Source organism: Brachycentrus maculatus, unplaced genomic scaffold (genome assembly GCF_059751285.1).
Source record: "Brachycentrus maculatus isolate JH-2025_06_01 unplaced genomic scaffold, ASM5975128v1 h1tg000026l, whole genome shotgun sequence".
NCBI lineage: Eukaryota > Metazoa > Arthropoda > Insecta > Trichoptera > Brachycentridae > Brachycentrus > Brachycentrus maculatus.
Genome location: NW_028280780.1, coordinates 766,963 through 786,268, shown reverse-complemented (window position 1 = coordinate 786,268; position 19,306 = coordinate 766,963). Strand labels below are relative to the sequence as shown.

Below are 19,306 nucleotides of genomic sequence, written 5' to 3'. Positions count from 1 at the left end.
ATTTAAATTAAGATGCATACTACAGCTAAAGCCAATTACAGTGTACATAGCAAGAACTTTGATATGCGTACCATATAATTAATTTAAAGGTGTCTCAACTTTATATGGAACATGTGTCATTCTTCCCTTTTTTATGAAAGAAGATGGAAGTCTGAGCATTCCGGGGCTTATGGCCTGGTGTTTGGCTGGCTTAAGCGATCACTTTATACACTTGTGTTTACCATTCTGCCCATTATTGAACATCCATATTGCATTAGTTCTGGTCTTAGATCCTTCTGCATGCTGGTAAGATTTTGGTATACCCGTGAAGTATGTTCGATCAGTTTAGGGATTTTTGAAGTGTTTATTGAAGCTTACTCCTTTAAAAAAAAGGGAAGAATGATACATGTTCCAAGTTTAGACACCTTTAAAAATGACATCTCATGTATGGGGTGAATAATCCAGTGACCGATATAATAAATATTATTAATATTGATAATTCATTTATTTGACTTTGTTTTCTGTCACTTAATAGGAAACCCAATCCCGAACATAACGTGGTACAAGGATGGAATGACCCCCCCGGAAAGACAACTCGGAGGAATAACCCAAACTCGTTGGGCTCTCACCCTCGAAGACCTCATCACCCAGGACAGCGGCAACTACACCTGTAGAGTCTGCAACACTATGGGCTGCATTGAGTTCACATTCAAATTAGACGTCATAGGTAATTAAAAAAAAAATGTATATCTTAAAACAATTAACCCTTAGCACTGGAGTGCCATCATAGAGGCGGGATACATGGTTTGCCGTAATGCTCAAGTATAGCAGCTATGGCATAACGAAAGTGTTAACTCTTGAGTAGTAAGATATTTACACCCTCCAGCGTGACGACCATCGCTCAGGCAGACGTCTTGCCCAACACCTTAGCCATTCTCCAGCCCATGGGATCAAGAGGAAGGCGTTTTAATTTGTCGGCCCATCTTTTCCGAGCTACAGACTCGACGGCCCGAGACCGATTGACGACGTTTCAATCCATTTATTTTTTGTACATCATTATCATCATCATCCTATTAATATTATTATTATCCATGCTTTATAAGTGCCCTTGAGGTAGTATTTTAAGAAAATGGCGCTATACAAACTATTCAAATTATTATTATTATTGTTATAACACATTTCAGACGAGTATTTTACACATGTGGATGGCATTGTGACAGGATTTTTATAATTATAATAATAATAATAAATTTGGATAACTTATATAGCGCCATTTTCGTAAAAAAATACCTCAAGGGCGCTTCACTGTGAATGAATTGGGGAAAATATTATCGTCGAAATGATTTAGCAAACAAATGTGTTTTTAGTCTTTTTCTAAAGATCATCTCACTCTCACTATTTCTAACCATTGGTGGAAGAGGATTCCACGCCGTCGGTCCTGCAACAGCGAAGGCACGCTCGCCAAATTTAGTGCATTGGTTGCGAGCTGGTTAGATCACTTTGTCCATTGCAGATGTTGTAGCCGATCAAAGCGTGAGACGTCTACCAACCAATTCATCTGGAATACACAGCTCTTTAAGATACTCTGGAGCCATATTGTGTATTGATTTATACATGAGTAGGCAGAGCTTATATTCAACCCTTTCGGGAAAGCGTAACCAGTGGAGTTTGTGAAGTAGTGGGGTGATGTGACTGAATTTAGAAATTCCAAAAATTATGTACATATAGTTGAAACCTTAACCCTTCCCTTACGGTGCTAAAAACTTCCGCGTGCACCAATGATATGTATATTGTACACCATATGAAATTGTGGTTTAAAAACGGGAAAAATGTGAATATTCCTAAATGTTGCTTTTATTGACCATAGTTGAAGTTCAAATGTAACAATTAGGTAATGTTAGCTCCGATAAGTATCTAAAAAAGGGGAAAAAAATACACCGCAATAGCTGGCATAGCAACACGAACGCTGCGTTAGATGATCTGCGCACTAATAATGCAGTCAACACGTTACGACATACCCCTGTAGGTACACAAAGCACGGCACACAGAAATGCTTGTGTTTTGGTGATTTTATCCCCGATTTATTCACAAATCATTTATTTCCGTCGCTGTAAATGAATTACTTTATACATATTATAATACCTTCATGTAATACATGATTATATTATGGAGGAATTCAAAAATTCTGAGCCTGTATCTTTTATATTTTATATTGATATTCCCATTTTAAAAGTTATGTTGTAGTAAATACATATCACCGGGAGGGGAAGGTTAATAAAGAGATTGGTACATAATATTCATATAAAAACATTAGATAATTCCTTCTTTTCTGACATTACAATTAGGCTGACGCAGAGGGTAAAAGTACCCTTTCCGTCCTTAAGCATCAATCTACCAGACGGGTAAAAATACCTTTCCCGTCCTAAGTGTGTTAAATAGAGTGTGAGATAAGCATTATCGATAAAATTAAGAAAGGTATGTTGAGATGGTTTGTACATGTAGAACAAATGAGTGAGGAAAGAACGATAAAACAAATTTATGAGGCGAATGTGATTGGAAAAAGGAGCAGAGGAAGAAGAGCAGAGCAGAGAAGAATCAGGTATGCCAAATACTTGAAAGTGGTCAGGTTAGGAGTCGTAACAATCGGCGGGTATGTATGAGGAGATGCATGAACGTGGAAGAGGCGAAGAATGTTTGCAAAGACGTTTTGAGAAGTTTGAGTGGTGTGGCGTTCTCTTCTCTCTGCCTACCCCTGCGGAGAAGCGGCGTGATGGTTAGTTAGTTAGTGTGTTAAATATTATTTTCCTGACATCCAGAACGATACCCGTCGAAACCGTACATCAAGGAGGGGTTCCCGGGGAACAAGACCTCGATAATAAATTCCACGGTGGTGTTCCAATGCCCCCCGACCTCTGACCTGGAGCCGTTCATGGAATGGCTGAAGGTGGATTATTTGCCTTTTACGGAGGATAACAGCGAAGAAGACAATAATATCCCGACCGGGGTAGTTTTGCAGGTACTGCAAGCTGACGGTGCTGGTTTCTGTTGGTGATCACTGCTACCGATTGGTGACGGCCTATTTCTATCATTCTTCCTGTGACTAACAACATTGTAGTAATGATTGCTGCTTAACCTGTTAACCGGGCGGGACGCATAAATATGTCAAACGTAAACAATATAGGTAGGACATATGAATACGTTCTTGAAATATATGTCCTGGAATGGGCAGGATGTACATTTTTCGAACAACAAAGGTATAAGTCATCCATACATGTCTCCACATGAATTCAAGACACCGAGTGAATCAGTATTCGCGCCCGTTACAAGTTGCGTAGTTGGACAGCGGACCGCCGGGTTAACAGGTTAACGATTCGAAATATAAATGAAAAATTTACAATATCACTTTTGATTATTATATGAGTAACAAGTACACGCAATGTGTGCAGGAAATTACAAATATTTTTTTTTCCTTCTATTTTTTGCATTGTATTATTTCGAAATTATGTAAAAGGGAGTTCACAAAAAAGTGTTTTTTAGTTGGTGACTTGTTAGAATTTACTTTGTGTACATCTCACTTTTAATATGATTAATAACTATTATTCGATTTTCAGGGATTAAAACAATTTATGTATTTAAGATATATTGCTGTCTCAACCTGATAATGAAATAACTATTTGTATTCGATCTCTCCATCTCAACTAACTGGACCTCAAGGAACATTTCTGAATACATGATTTTGTATTGAAACAACGTTTCATGTGCGTACATTATCCGTTTATAGAGAGATTGCACCACAAGCCGGTATTGACGCAAGCGCCGAAGAATCAGACGAAGCTTGTAGGAGAGAATGTAAAGTTTCACTGTGAGATCCTGTCTGATCTCCATCCACATATTCAATGGAGGAAAGCTTCCGACGCATACGAAGCCTTTAACACATCTCTCGACCTCAGTTTAAGTGCGGTGAAGGTATATATTTGGCTGTGGTCTCTTCTGTAACTAACCCTTTATGCATGACTTACTAATTAAACAAGAATAAGGCTAACCATCTCAGAAAAACAGTAAATTCTGTAATCCTTCATAATAATAGCAGTCAATCTTTTGATGTACTTTAATATTTTATTTACAATTTATATTAGAATATGAGTATCCTCTAAAAAGTAGCTAGCATATCAAAATTTATTGAATTTTCAGATTGTTTCCTATGTGCTTTGACTTGGCATTTGAAAAAGATAGTAAAATGGTTTTTATTTATCAAACAAAAAGAAAACACATTCAGACTGCAGAATTTTTTATAATTTGGGGAAATCTGAACAAATTATGTTCAATCGGAGTGAGCTATACGTACCTTACAAATGTCTCAACTGATTTTTTCTAATAATTTTTTGCTTTGATCAAAAGATCTTTAATCTCTCGAGTAGTAAGATATTAACATATCAAGAGGCTGGAAATCGGATCAAAAGAAAGCGGAGTAATCTAATTGTCTCCCTCTCTCCTTGTGGTAATACTTAAAGTGAAAGAAATAACATGTCACTAGCAGAAAGGAAATAAATATCCTGGAATATAAGTACGTAGAACTCGTAATGCTGACTGATTGTACTTTTTATTAGAAACAGTATTTTTAAACATAGAATGATTTAAAATTGTAAAAATAAAAAAGGGAAAATTTTCTTTAGTATTATTTTTAAGATTACAAAAAATATGGAGTTAGCAGCTCTTATAATACTTAAGTTATTAAATAAAAATTCACATATGGGGTATTTCGATTCACCTATTTGAGCTGGCTAGGTTAAGCTAACTAAGCCATCTTCCCTTTTCACTTGTTTCAACTGTATATGTAGTTACACATTTGTAATATTCTTATATTTTAACTGTCTTTAGACAAGCAGATACAGCGATAACCCGGCCGTCTTGGAACTGACCAACCTGACGCTGGAGGATGAGGGATGGTATGTCTGCATTGCTGGTAACAGCCTCGGGAGAACCTTCGCCAAAGCATATCTCACTGTTCTTGAATGTAAGTCATCTGCATACAGTCATAATTACTTGCTTACTTCAACTATCTTCTTATGTCCAATATTGAACAAAGGCCTCCCTCTTGGACTTCCACAGTTGTCTGTTGGACGCGACTCTCTTCTAGTGCAGGCCTGCCACCTTCCTAATGTTATCGGACCATCTTGTCTGGGGCCTACCCACACTTCCTTTGAGCCACTGGTTACAGATGTGGCTCAAAGAGTCATAATTACAGATAGGACCAATTACAGTTTGGGCGGTTTTTTCATCAACCGACCCTAATTATTCTCAGACAGTCTACCGCCATTTTTTATTTACTTCTTCTTCTTCTGCTTGTGTAGGCCTTGTGGCCTGTTTTTAAGAGGGATTAGTTTCCTGTGATGTTCAATCCATCTCTTTAGTGGTCTGCCTGGAAGTTGTCTACCTTGGGGTTGGCCGTGCAGTCCAATGTGGGGGAGTCTGGATGGTTCGTTTCTCCTCACACTCGTATACCATTGTTTTGTTGCCTTCCCCACCTAACGGCATCTTCAATCTAGCATATTTCTTTTATCTTAGTGTTCCTTATTCTATCTCGTAGACAATCCAGGGTGATATTAAATAAATATGGGAGTTAAATAAACACATTGTTAACCCTCCTGGGAATAGAATTGGGGACCTTCAGCACTGTAGCCAAATGCGCTCACCACTTCACTACGGAGGTGGACAATTTTTTTTTTATCTTAAAATTTGTCTTTTGTTGCCAGCATACCCCGAACCACCCGTCGTGCTGAGACCTCACCAGTCTCTGCTTGTCAACATCCTGACGGGAGTCCTGTGCACGATGTTCATCGTCGCTCTGATCATCGTCATCTGCATCTTCAAGAAGCTGAAGAGAGAGAAGATGAAGAAGCATCTGGCCATAGAGACGGCCCGCGCCGTGGGCGTGGTGGTCACCCACTGGACCAAGAAGGTCACGGTGGAGAAACAGAACATGGAGAATGGCCAGCCGACTGGAACTGTAGCGGAACCACTGGTAAGAATGACTTCTTCTTACTCTTAACCCTTTGGTTACCAAAATCCGATATATGGGCTTTCGGTACTCTAGCGAGAAATACCGGATCTGACGTCTTGGTGCAGGCCTTGTGGCCTGTTTTTAAGAGGGATTAGCTTCCTGCGATGTCGATTTCTAACTGTCAATCCATCTCTTTGGTGGTTGCCCATGGTGCAGTGCAATGTAGGGAAGTCTGGATGGTTCCATTCTCCTCACATACACTCACTATTGTCTTCTTCATTGCCATCCCCACCTAACAACATCTTCGATCTCACATATTTCTCGTATCCTGGTGTTCTTTATTCTATCTTGTAGACAATATGAAAAATCTTTTTCAAATGCCGAAAATATTATCTATTTAAAATATCTACACTTTACATTAAATACTTCTCCATTTTTATTCCCAAAAAATTTGCCATTGTCAAACAAATTTAAATGGTTAAATTGAAATTTGAAAGATATGCTCCTTAAAATCTTCATTTCTGACACTTTTAGCATGTTTTTTTTAACTGCAGTGTCCGCTCTGCATTCGATCCCATATGTCATCATAATCTATAATTTTTATTATTGTTTACAGTTGATGCCTATTGTGAAAATCGAAAAGCAAAAGCTATCTCAAGTGCAAAGCTCCAACACTGATTCCACTCTTGTGTCGGAATACGAGCTGCCCGTCGATATAGACTGGGAGCTTCCAAGGGAGCTGCTGGGTTTGGGTAAGGTTCTCGGGGAAGGTGAATTCGGGAAGGTCATGATGGCTGAAGGGAATGGACTCCTGAAGCAAGGACTTAACTCCGTTGTGGCCGTTAAGATGTTGAAAGGTATAAACAATAGTAACAGAACTGAGTATAATTGTAGTATTGAAAGTGTAGTTTAGTTTAGTTGAATGCCTTGCAAAATTATTGGGTTGTGACAGAGTGTAGTATTACATCATCCATGAATGGAAAAGAGTCAAAGAGTGTTTGGAAATACAATGGATTTGCATTCTTTCGTCTCTGTCAACCTCTGTTGCCCACCAATGTACTTATTTATTTTCTGTACATGGAGTTTAAATAAATAAATAATCTCTACCTCTATTTTACTATCCTTTTAATTTTCATTCACTCTTCATGTTCAGACCATAAAGTCAACAATAGAGTCATGACTGTTTGCTAAGCTAGTGGTTTGTTCAGAGGGCCACACGGATGCCGAGATGATGGCCCTGGTGTCCGAGATGGAGATGATGAAGATGATCGGCAAGCACATCAACATCATCAACCTCCTCGGCTGCTGCACTCAGAGCGGTCCACTCTACGTCATCGTGGAGTACGCTCCGCACGGAAACCTCAGGGAGTTCCTCAGGAATCACAGGACAGGGAACGGGTAAGCGCCGCTTTTCTGCCACAAACAATTGTGACCATTATCCAACTGCTCCGGCCTTGTAGACTGTTGGGATCAGCTCTCCTCGTTCTCAGTTTGTAGCTCCTTCTATCATGGACATTGTCACCTAGGACATGCTTTCAAATCATGTTTTCTTTCTGTAGCATCCATGAATTTATTGGTCTTCCGCTCGATGTCTTTCAAAAAGATCCGTGGTGATTGCCTGGCTTACAAAATGTTCAGGTTTTCTGCGTAGTATGTGCCCATACCATTTCAATTGCCTTTCCTCTAACATACTATTGATGTCTGTTACAATCAGGCTTCTATCAGTGCATGAACTCTTTATTTGGATGTGGATTGGATGGGGATCAGAACAGTTGAGGCGCTGTTTAGAGCTGCCTAAAAGACACATACTCTCAAGTGACTGGGAGGGACTTGATATGGCATATAAAGAAGAAGATTATATATCGCATTAAGATTTAAAATCCAGTGTTTTGTCGTTTAAAAATTGTTGAATATAATTAACACATTGTTGGCAACGGTTTTTTCATCAATCCTGACCCTAATTGGTATACTAGTTAGGGTCGTATACTAATGATAAGTTACCTAATCACTTGTAACCGCAAACCCAACTCCGATTTGTACAATCTTTTTTGCGTACCGCGCTGTACCAAAAGTAAGCGAATAGATCGCTTATTGCATCTCCTGCCCTCTACCAACAGTATGTTAAAGACGCCTTTAAGCGTTTCCGCATAAATGTATTAATATGGAATTTATGTTTCTCTAGATACGAGCCTGCGATGGGAATGGATGACAACCAATACAAGGAAAGAAAAGCTTTGACCCAGAAGGACCTTGTTTCATTTTCCTATCAAGTTGCTAGAGGGATGGAATACTTAGCTTCAAGAAGAGTAAGTTGTAATTTTTTTTATAATTTTATTTTTGTCCTTTTCATTCTCTTTGTCACATTCAAAGTCCTCTTCGTCTCTAAGAATGCGCTTTGCTTAGTGGTTGTGTTTTCCACTAAACCCAAGGATCTGCCTCTCATTATTATGTTAATTAAATAATAAATAAGCATTAATTAGGCAGCATAAGGTGGACCCCTAAAATTTTGAGATGGAGACCTTGGAAGAATAAAATAGGCATCAGAAGACCTCAAAAAAATTGGTCCGCTGTGTAGAAATTGGCTGCAAGCAGCAACAGACCGAAAAGGAGACATAAGAAGCCAATATCCAGCAGTGGAGGACGGAAGGCTAAAGAAAAAATAGTAAAAATACAAATAAATGTTGTTTAATATTGAGTAATTGGATTATTTGTGAGGAACTCAGTGACTCCCTCTATCTTTTACCCACATTTTACAATGATGCAATCGTTACTTTGATAAAACTATAAATATGCAATACAGCGTATTTAATTCAGTATTTTTTTCCAGTGCATTCACCGCGACTTGGCTGCTCGTAATGTTCTGGTATCAGACGACTATGTCCTGAAGATAGCTGACTTCGGTCTGGCCAAGGATGTCCAGTCCAACGACTACTACAGGAAGAAGACGGAAGGAAGGTTGCCAGTGAGATGGATGGCTCCGGAATCTCTGTATCATAAAGTCTTCACTACGCAAACTGATGTGTACGTTTTCTTTTAATAATTTGAAATCACTTCATTGACTTTTCAGCTACCTGAGAATACCATATATCGAACCCGGGACCATTGTCGGTCAGGTATCGTGGCATAGTTGGGTAGATACTCGACTATGAAACTGGCATCGTGGGTTTGATTCCCACCAATAGCAAAATAAATTCAACAAAGGTTTATTTTCAATTGGTCTGGGTATTTCGCTCACTCCTTTCAAGAACGTCATAAATCAAAAATGGTCGATTTTGAGTTGTGCATGATTTCGGAATGCCCATAAAATGTTCTGTATCCTAGCAAAAGCGTCATTTTTTCAACTTAATAATTACCCGCTACAGGGCAGAAAGTGTTGTTTTTGCATGTTGAAGAAAAGGTATTGTTTTTATTTTTTTAAATATACTAAATATTTTTCAAATGGAGAAAAAACCTTCAGGTTTTATCTAAAAAGATCTGTGTGCAGTTAAAAGTTCGATAAAAGGCTTGATATTTATTTTTAATACATTGTATTATATTTTTAAACTTTAAAAACGTTCTCCTGAAAATTCAAGTTTTTTGATTTATGACGTTCTTGAAAGGAGTGAGTGATTTGTGATGCATTTTTACATTTGCAAGTAAATGAAAGTGATTTTTACACTGTAATATTAATCAATATTACCCTGGACTGGTACCCGAAGCGGAAGGTTGACCACCTTTCCTTCATGTGTTAACAATCAAGATAACACTGTGTTTATATGATGCAGTGCCCTATGCACCACCAAGTGCGGATGAGGGTTTGAAATACCTACTTACTATTGACCTGTAGACCTGTAGACAACCCTCTAAAAGAGGCTTTGCAGGTTATTTCTTAAAAAAGAAAAATCAGCTTGGAAGGCAAACGTGCATACCACTACACTACACTACAAAGGCAGACTAATCGAGTTTCGCGAATCTTTTAATCACATGTAATCTAAATAAATAATAATATTTCAGATGGTCGTTTGGAGTATTGCTGTGGGAAATAATGACTCTAGGCGGAACCCCATACCCCACGGTTCCAGGGCAGTATATGTACCAACATCTCAGTGCAGGACATCGCATGGAGAAGCCTCCGTGCTGCTCATTGGAAGTGTAAGTCTTTGAACATTTAAATAGAATTTAAAAAAGCAATACATATTTATGCTCTTGCTGACAAATATTACGCACACATATCATCTTGTCAGTAATGAAGACTCTAAGAAGCATTTAGTGTGTGCAAGGGTGTTCGAGATAGAATAAAAAACGCCAGGATCAGGGAAATATGCGAGATCGAAAATGTCGTTAGGTGGGGAAGGCAATGAAGGAGACAATGGTATGCGCATGTGAGGAGAATGGAATCATCCATACTCCGCCACATTGTACTGTACATCCAACCCCATGGTAGACGACTCCCGGGCAGACCACCAAAGAGATGGGTCGATAGTTGGGAATCGACATCGCAGGAGGCTAATCCCTCTTAAAAACAGGCCACAAGGCATACAACAAGATGAAGAAGAAGAAGTAGGTTAAATGTTGTAGTGATATAGTTGAAAGTTATGTTGTATTTTTGATTTTGAACTCTTTAATTTAAAGAGCATTATTGAATTATTGAATTACACAAAATTTTACCGTCCGGCACGTCAGTTAGCGTTTTAAAACGACGATTGGCTTGGATTGGCTTGTGCTTTTGTCTATCTTTTTTCGGATCGGTGCGTAAACACGTTGCGCGTAAATTCAATCATGCTAAACTGTCATAGTCGCTTTCTTTTTTCAAAACCGGACTGCCGGAGGGTCAAATTCCGGGTAGTGGACAGTCGCCCATAGTGAAATTATTTCCAATAAGTATTTTTACAAGTGTCAGTAAGTGAAATTTAAGATCACATTATTGAATACAAATAGTGGAATTAGTCAGGCAAAACAATACATAGTTTCCAACCTGAATACTAATGTATGTAAGAATACTTTATTTCCAACCCAATGTCACATCCAACTAGCCAATGCTTTTATATTATTTGTCCATTATTGAACATCATTCAAGGACATTCATTGAAATTCAAAGATTGAAATACCATCACGGTTAAAAGACATTTAAATTGACACTTAAATATTTCAAGGCTTTTCATATTGCGTATAGTGCTGTACTGTCATAAATATGTTTTTTATTGACATTTCAACATGGATGAAGAAGAATATGGAAGTCACGGTATTTACAGGGCTTATAACCCCTCATAGGCTAGTTGAGTGATTTTATTAATTGATTTGGCAGTCACTTTGTGGTAAAATCTATCCATTTTTGTTGAATGTTTTACTTAAAGTTTTTTAAAGTTCTATATATGAACTTTTGTTTGATTCCTTTCTTACGTTAGTTTTAGTTATAATCTTAAGAAATTTGTAATTTTTACCGCTATCAGTTAAGCATTTGTAAATTATATAACTTTCCATTTTTAATAAATGTTTTACTTTGTAAATACCACTATTTCTTAAAATCTACTGTGACACGTGTTTCGATGCATTTCGCATCATTTACGGTGTTTGAAAATGATGCGGAATGCATCGAAACACGTGTCACAGTAGATTTTGAGAAATAGTGGTATTTACTAAGTAAAATATTAATTAAAAATAGTTGAGTGATCACTTTACACACGTCATCTTTACTTTCATCAAAATGTTGAGGGAAAATCTGAAATTCGTTAAATTATTTATAATTTCTTAGTCACAACAAAAATCTTATGTATGTCTTCCTCGGGTGATATTATTTGTAATGGTTTACATATGGAAACGTACCCGATTAAAACACCCTTTTAATTCTGTATAAAAAGCGCTCTTGAGGTAGTATTTTATGAAAAATTATCTACAATTATCATTATTTTCCAGATATATGCTGATGCGAGACTGCTGGTCTTTCCAGCCTTCCGACAGACCTTCGTTCACGGAACTGGTCCAAGACCTGGACAGAATCCTGACCATCACGGCGAATCAGGAATACCTGGATCTTGGATTACCACAGCTTGACACCCCCCCGTCAAGCTATGACGGATCCCAGGACGAGAGTGATTGCGATCTGCCGTTTCTCAGTTAAAAACTATGTGCATCAAAACCATTCATCAAAGTGCCAAAAATATGTATAGTTGAAAAAAAACTCTTTTTTATAGTGCTATTTGTGAACCAAATATTATTTATTAATGGAAACAAAACAATGAAGTTCGTTAATGTGGATGTGTGTAAAATTATATCACCCCATAACTGGCAAAAAAGTCTAAGTCAAATATCTATACGTCGAGATAAGCACATAGTTTAAAATAATTTAATCAACAGACTATTTTACTTAAATGCTGTTGGTAGAGAGCGGGAGACGCTTATAAGTGTTTTATTTGCTTTTGGTAGAGCACGAGAAACGCCAAAAAGCATTGTACTGATCGGAATTGGGTTTGCGGTTACTTGTGAGTAGTATATAACCCTGATTAGAATACTTATTAGGGTCGGGGCTGATGAAAAAACCGCCCGACAACTATGTGTTAACTTTTAGTGTTCTCAAAATTTAGAAAAGAAATGGTTCTAAAGTCGGTGTGTTTTTTCCATGCTGCGGAAGACTGTACATATGATATTCTATGATCACAATTGAGATTACAACGTACAAGCTTGTACGAGTACGGGTTTGCAACCCCGAGTGCTCTGAACCTACTATTCACCTTCCCATTCAGCTTTAATATCCTTCATACAGAACGTTCTTATATATATCTACGATTATATCTTTGAATCTGGCTGCACGACTGATCACCGTCATCAAATAATTAAAAATCAAGTTAACAATGAGTTGATTCGTTGCAGTGCCCTATACACCATTGGATTGTGGATGGGAGTGAAAATAGTAATTTCGTACAAAGAACCAGAACAATTTTTTTAGTGTAAAATTGTAACTAAATTTTTTGGTTCATTTGACGATTGCAAGAGTAATAGTGTCCTTATGGAAAATCTGGGTTCGAACTCAATCAAAAGTCTAATCATCCCATATATTAAAAAAAGAAAAAAGAAAATATGTTAGTGTTAAAATGTTTAGTACATGATATTGTTTTACCAATGAACTCATCTTATTTTTTATAAAAGTTTTTTTGTTCAAAGATTTTTTTTATGTTTAGGGTATACCACGCTATCGTACTAAGGTTATAAAAACGCCAAAGATTTTTGTGCATTTTAAAATTTTGTTTTAAAAATTTATATTTGGACATTTTGATGTACACTTTGACAAACTTGTCAGCAGAATTTTTATCCAAAAATGAAAAATGGTCCATTGTATACCGTTCTACAATTAAGTTAGTCGAAGTGTAATGAGATTTTTATGACATACTAAGTGATAAATTTTACAAAAACAATAATAAATTTTCCATTAAGAGTACATAGAATTCTTTGCATAGTAAATATTTGAAGCATTAACTTTGATATTTTCCATTTTATAACTTATTTGAGCCATATTTGACAAACAAATAACAGTGCCATGAAATAGATTTATTTTTGTAAATATTTTTGTACATTCGTAATTTATTTAAGTTTTTACCATGACGACATTTTTTCTTTCATTTTGATCAGTATTGTAATTATAATCTATTTTAAGTAATACATATTACCTACTTGTAAAATATTATGTGTCAGTTATCTTTATTTTCAATGAATTAAACAAAAAATTAATGTTTAAACCAAATACATAATAAAATGTACAATTTGATTTTACAAAAGTGTACAATTTTTAGTTTGTACGTTGTAAATATAATAATTATTGTAATAATAAACATACTCAAAAGTTTAAAATATTCATTTACTAGTCAAGATTTTCTAAATTATTACTGAATATTATTTATTTTAAATAGAAATGTACGTTTATTTTCTTTAAATATTAATGCCTTGTTTTAAAAATTGGTGAAGTTTTTATGCGCAGTAGATGAAAGTGCGGGATTCTAATCCCTCCTGAGATCACTGAGAAAAAAAAAACAGTAAAATATCATTAATTATATTATTTTTTGACATCTCATCAAAGATGAAGAAGAATATGGAAGTCTGGGCATTTACGGGGCTGACGACCGTCATCGGCTGGTTTAAGTGGCCACTTTACACACGTGTAACATTCACCAATTCTACCCATTATTGACAACCACACTACTCAAATTCTTGGAAGTTCTATATATATGAACCAATTTGGAAACCTTGTTCTTGAATCACTAGAACTTCACTAGAGACATCTATTGGTGAGATGTAAAGAAGCTTTTTTATCAAGCAGAAACTCTTATATTAGTATGTGAGGTCCGAATCCTGGATTATAATCACACACATGAGAAACGCCAGAAAATACCATTTTCATTTTTATTATTTTTTTAAGCTTGTAATTTGACCAGATAATTTATTTACAACATTTTGAGTGTGTCCAAATACTTCATTAATTATGTCACCAATTTCTAATAGTGAACATTTTTTTTTAAATAATGATCTTTTTAAAACAGTAAGAAAAATAGTAAATTACATATCTACTATTTTTCTCTGGTATTATGACCATGCTTGTAATAATTTATTGAATTTTTTCCAAAATTCTGTTGTCTGTATTTACAAATTTGAGTGATTATTTACTCCAACAGAAAATATCAATTAATTACAATTTATGACTGTCAAACAACTATACGTCAAAACAATCCTTACACGTGCATTTAATAATTACTCTCACATAACGCAAGAAAGCACCTCCCAGCAAAGAACACAATAACAATTAGCACACTTTTTGGTAAAGTATATAGAAGAACATGATCCATAACACAGAATTACATCAAACAAATCCTAAAACATACCTTTTTGGTCAAAAGAGCTTTGATTATTATGCAATAAAGTTGTACAACCTGCTTCCATTATCCATAAAGTCATTAAACAACAAAATTAAGTATAAAAGAGCTATTCACAAATAGATAATGGCGGTGGGTAGATCTGATATATATTGCATCATTCGATCATGTTTTATTTAATTGAATGTCATAAACAATTATTTTTCATATAATTTTATAAATAAATATTGTAAAATGTGCTCTCGGCACGGGAAATCCCAGTGAGGGCTTATTTTTGTGAATTATAATTTGTATAATGAAAAAAATATATTTTCCAAGGACTGTCACTGCTCCCATCAATTTTTGTATTAAATCATTAAAAAAAACATCTAGTTTGTAAAATTAAGAGGATTGAAATTTGATATAAAGGAACATGTATGACAATTGAATGTCTTAAACTGAAATCATTTTTTAATCTTATTATTTATATTGTATAAATATTTTATTTACCAATACTGTGTAATTAATATTATTTATTGATTTGGCATTAATTTTGTGAAATAACATGATTTAAATATAAATATAAATCACTTGTATAAGACCACTTTTTAGTTTATTAATGTAAACATGACTAGTTTCGAAAACTACAGATGTTCCCATCAATACATAGATAAAAATACAAAATAGTTGATTAGAGTAGTGTAACAGTTTTGTATTTTCACCTGTAGATAAGAATATCTAAAGTTCTCGAAACTAGTTGTGTTTACATAAATAATAATAAACCAAAATTTTAATAAAACAATTTTTTTTTTTTTAAATATTTAAATCAGTGTGTAATTTAAATGGGAGAAACCTCTAATTGTAAAAGTAATTGTTAAATTAAATCATGTTTTTTTTTTAAATTATTATTCTTTAAAAGTGGTGCATAAAATATCTTTGTATATAACAATGAAAAAATTATACAAAATAAATAATTTAGTCAAATTATAATCTCTATTTTTTTCTCTAAAATACATACATATATTTTTTTTATTATTGAGAGATGTAATATCTAAAATCATAGGAGAGCTATCTATCTCTACTAATGTATTAATTTCAATTAATAATATTTTGTACATAGTTAATTACGATTATATTATTATTTAAATAAATAGATATGTATGTCCACATATAGATATGACTTTAATTTTTAAAATTACAATAAAGAGAAAAATTATCAACCATAAGAAATGCTGAAGTAATGAATTTTTTTGTACATATTATTTTAAGTTTGAATTTGTATTTTCTATGTCAGTTGAGAAGCAATTATTTGTATGAAAATGTATTATGTACAGGTTTCAATAAATACGTAACAAAAATAATACTGTTTTTTTGTATTTAGTATTTTTTTGTATGACGTTCTTGAAAGGAGTGAGCGATATGTCATCAAATTTCCGTCATCGAACGTTTTATGACGTTAAATGGTTTATTGTCTATGGTTTATAGAACTGTAATAGTAGTCGTGTGGATTGTTTGTTTACCACTACACTACCATTTGTGTTATACAAATATGAGGGGAGGGGGGTTGGGAGGGTGGACCATAGACATAAACAAATACAGCCGCCAATAATTTAGCAATGACACCAACATTAAAATAACTCCATCGTTTCTGTGACGTCATTCATTGCCAACTTACAAAAATAACGTTTTTTCGAAGGCAAATTTTCCAAAAGAAAATGATGAATGAAAATTTTAATTACATCGGCTGTTATAAACACAAAACGAGTCTAATACAATCCTTTATAGGTTGAGTATGTTAAATTAGTTATTCCTCCCGTCTGACAAAGATCCATTAGCCTGCTCATAAAATGATCAGGTCTTATAATTTGCGTTCGATATTATTGCAGCAGGCACCTCAGTGATAGGAGCGTTAGAAAAGAAGATGACTTTTAGGAAACTATTAAAATCTCGATTTCACACACGCCGCCCAATTCCCGCGCTAGGGAGATAATCCGAGGAGGAATCTCCCCGAACTTCCGAACCGCTTCCTGAGTGACAACTCGGAGACAGGCAGCGATACTAAACACCCAGCCGTCTCGCTTGTCGCTCCACAATAATGGCCGTAACTTACGAACTAACTTTTCGCCAAGTCGGCGCGGTTAAGTCGAAGTTCGGCTGACTTTGAACGGGTTGGCACTTATATTATTAAATTTAATACATGTCGTGTCGTCAATGTAATGAAGGGGCCTTCTAGGAAAATGGTTTTTGGTCCAAATTTATATCTTCTCTTCTTCTTCTTGGTGTAAGGTCTGTTTTTAACACTTTAACTGCCAGTGTCAGCCACCGGTAGAAGACAAAGCATTTCAATTACATCTCGCCGACGAGATGTAATTGAAATGCCTCCGGTAGCCGACTACCGGAGGTTGACACATTTTACCTTATGTTGACTTTATTTCACAATATATGGTACAAAGTGTCAGCCTCCGGTGACGACGAGACGCAATTGGAATGCGATGACTGACCATTCTCTGTAGATGTCTTTGCACTATTCCGTGTCTGCTGTGCTGGTCGGGGTTGTGGGCGTCTGTGTACCGGCCAACGTCGGGTCGGAGTCGGATCTAGCCGACTAATTGAACTAAATATACTAATCCCTTTCACTGCCTGCACCGGGGTACTTCTAGAAAATTTGGTGACGGATTTACAAACTTGTATTATTTAGATTGGCAGTGACAGGCATTTTGAAAGCTTTTAAATGTAAATTCACAGTAAAATCACATATATTGTTTCACATTTTCAATAAATTTCGCAAATTTGTTTAAAAAAAATTGCTTAGCAAGAGCAGATCTGTCAGGAAGCCTAGATGCTTCTGTATCAGATCTGGGCATGCGGTGGGACAGTTTTATAAAAAAAATACTTGTGTCGGCTACCGGTGGCTGACACTGGCAGTCAAAGCGTTAAAAGGGATAAGCCTCCTGCGATGTTGATTCCCAGCTGTCAATCCATCTATCATAAAAGGTATATAAACATATTTAAGATATGTAATTTTACATTTCTTGACATCTCAACACTAACGAACTTATCGTCTACAAAGACGATAAGTTGGGATGGAGCCAGTAGGAAGAAGATGACACATTACATTTTTACCTACATGGCTCTAATACGTAAAAATTTTTGTTTCATTTTAGTTTTAAAACATTGAGAAGTCTGGAATCAAATGGCAGCTAAAACGTTTTGTGCCGGCTTTATTTATAACCCAAAAAATATGCAAATAAGGGAGACTGTATAATAAGGGTTAGTATTAGTGTAAAGATGCCGCGTGATGATAGCACGAAACACCCCCGATAACGAAGCAGGCGACTCAGTTAATTGGTGAAATTATTTCGATAAAACCAAACACGGGGTACATTATAAAGGAATATAATTAAAAACTGTGGAAGAATCGTGAAATTTTCACTTCAAACGGTATCTTAGGGAACCAAGTATTGTAGATAATATAATTATTTTACAAACAATTTATATCGCACACTCCATTCAACAACGTCATATATCAAAAATCGACAATTTTCAATTGTGCATGTTTTCGGAATGCCCATAAAATGTACTATATCAAAGCAAAAGCGGCATATTTTTAACTTAATATTTACGCGCATTTAATTTTGAAAAAAAAGGTATCTTTTAATTATTTTTTAACGATAATAAATATTTTTCAAATGGAGAAAAAACATTCAGGTTTTACCTAAAAAGATCTGTTGCACAGTAAAAAGTTCAATAAGTGGCTTGATATTTATTTTTAATACATTTCATTAATTCATTATATTTTTTAACTTTAAAAACGATCTCCTGAAAAATCAAGTTTTTTTTATATATGACGTTGTTGAAAGGAGTGAGCGATATCTGAAGTAATAACTTTGTAATTTTCCATTTCATAATAAAAATATAACTTTGTTTTAAAATCACGATAAATATGCTTTTATAACTTAATTATAATATCTACCGGTTTCGAAGCTAACTGCTTTTAATTATAATTATTTTACATTAACTTTCAAATTCAATGACTAGTTATTTGATTAAGATGATCTTTAAATATTAACTTAAAATGATTGTAAGGAAAGAACGCAAGGTTGAGATAAGCATTATCGATAAAGTTAAGAAAGGTGTGTTGAGATGAGTAAGGAAAGAATAGTAAAACATATTTATGCAGCGAATGTGTAATAGAAGCAGAGGGAGACAAAGAAAAACTTGACATGATCAAGTATTTGAATATGGGGCAAAACGACGTATGATAGATGTTCGAATGGTGATATGAATGCAATGCTGAGATATGCATTTTTGATAACGGTGCGTTGAGATGGTTTGGGCATGTGAAACGAATGTGCTAAGAAAGAACAGTAAAACAAAGTAATGAGACGAATGTGATTAGATATAGGAGCAGATGAAGACCGGCAAAAACTTGGCATGATCAAGTGTTTCAAATGGTCAGATCAGGAGTCAGAATAATCGCCGGGTGTGTGCATGAGGAGATGCATGAACG

At 35.3% G+C, this 19,306-nt stretch overlaps 1 protein-coding gene across 7 annotated transcripts in view; it reads left to right on the top strand.

The window, feature by feature from the left end:
• LOC148312999 (fibroblast growth factor receptor homolog 1-like) overlaps positions 1-13,032 on the top strand; it is a 160,061-nt gene extending 147,029 nt beyond the window's left edge. For 4 of the 7 annotated variants that reach the window (XM_088269722.1, XM_088269748.1, XM_088269716.1 and 1 more), the window contains 10 exons: positions 515-706; positions 2,796-2,995; positions 4,858-4,993; positions 5,733-6,001; positions 6,597-6,837; positions 7,189-7,378; positions 8,163-8,286; positions 8,808-9,001; positions 9,974-10,111; positions 11,873-13,032. In XM_088269722.1, the coding sequence (XP_088125848.1) occupies positions 515-706; positions 2,796-2,995; positions 4,858-4,993; positions 5,733-6,001; positions 6,597-6,837; positions 7,189-7,378; positions 8,163-8,286; positions 8,808-9,001; positions 9,974-10,111; positions 11,873-12,077 (1,889 nt within the window). In that variant the 3' untranslated portion in view covers positions 12,078-13,032. Of the gene's footprint in view, positions 1-514; positions 707-2,795; positions 2,996-3,760; positions 3,946-4,857; positions 4,994-5,732; positions 6,002-6,596; positions 6,838-7,188; positions 7,379-8,162; positions 8,287-8,807; positions 9,002-9,973; positions 10,112-11,872 lie in introns of all 7 variants that reach the window. The other 3 variants (XM_088269764.1, XM_088269756.1, XM_088269740.1) reach the window with 1 other exon arrangement.
• Positions 13,033-19,306: the final 6,274 nt, after the last annotated feature.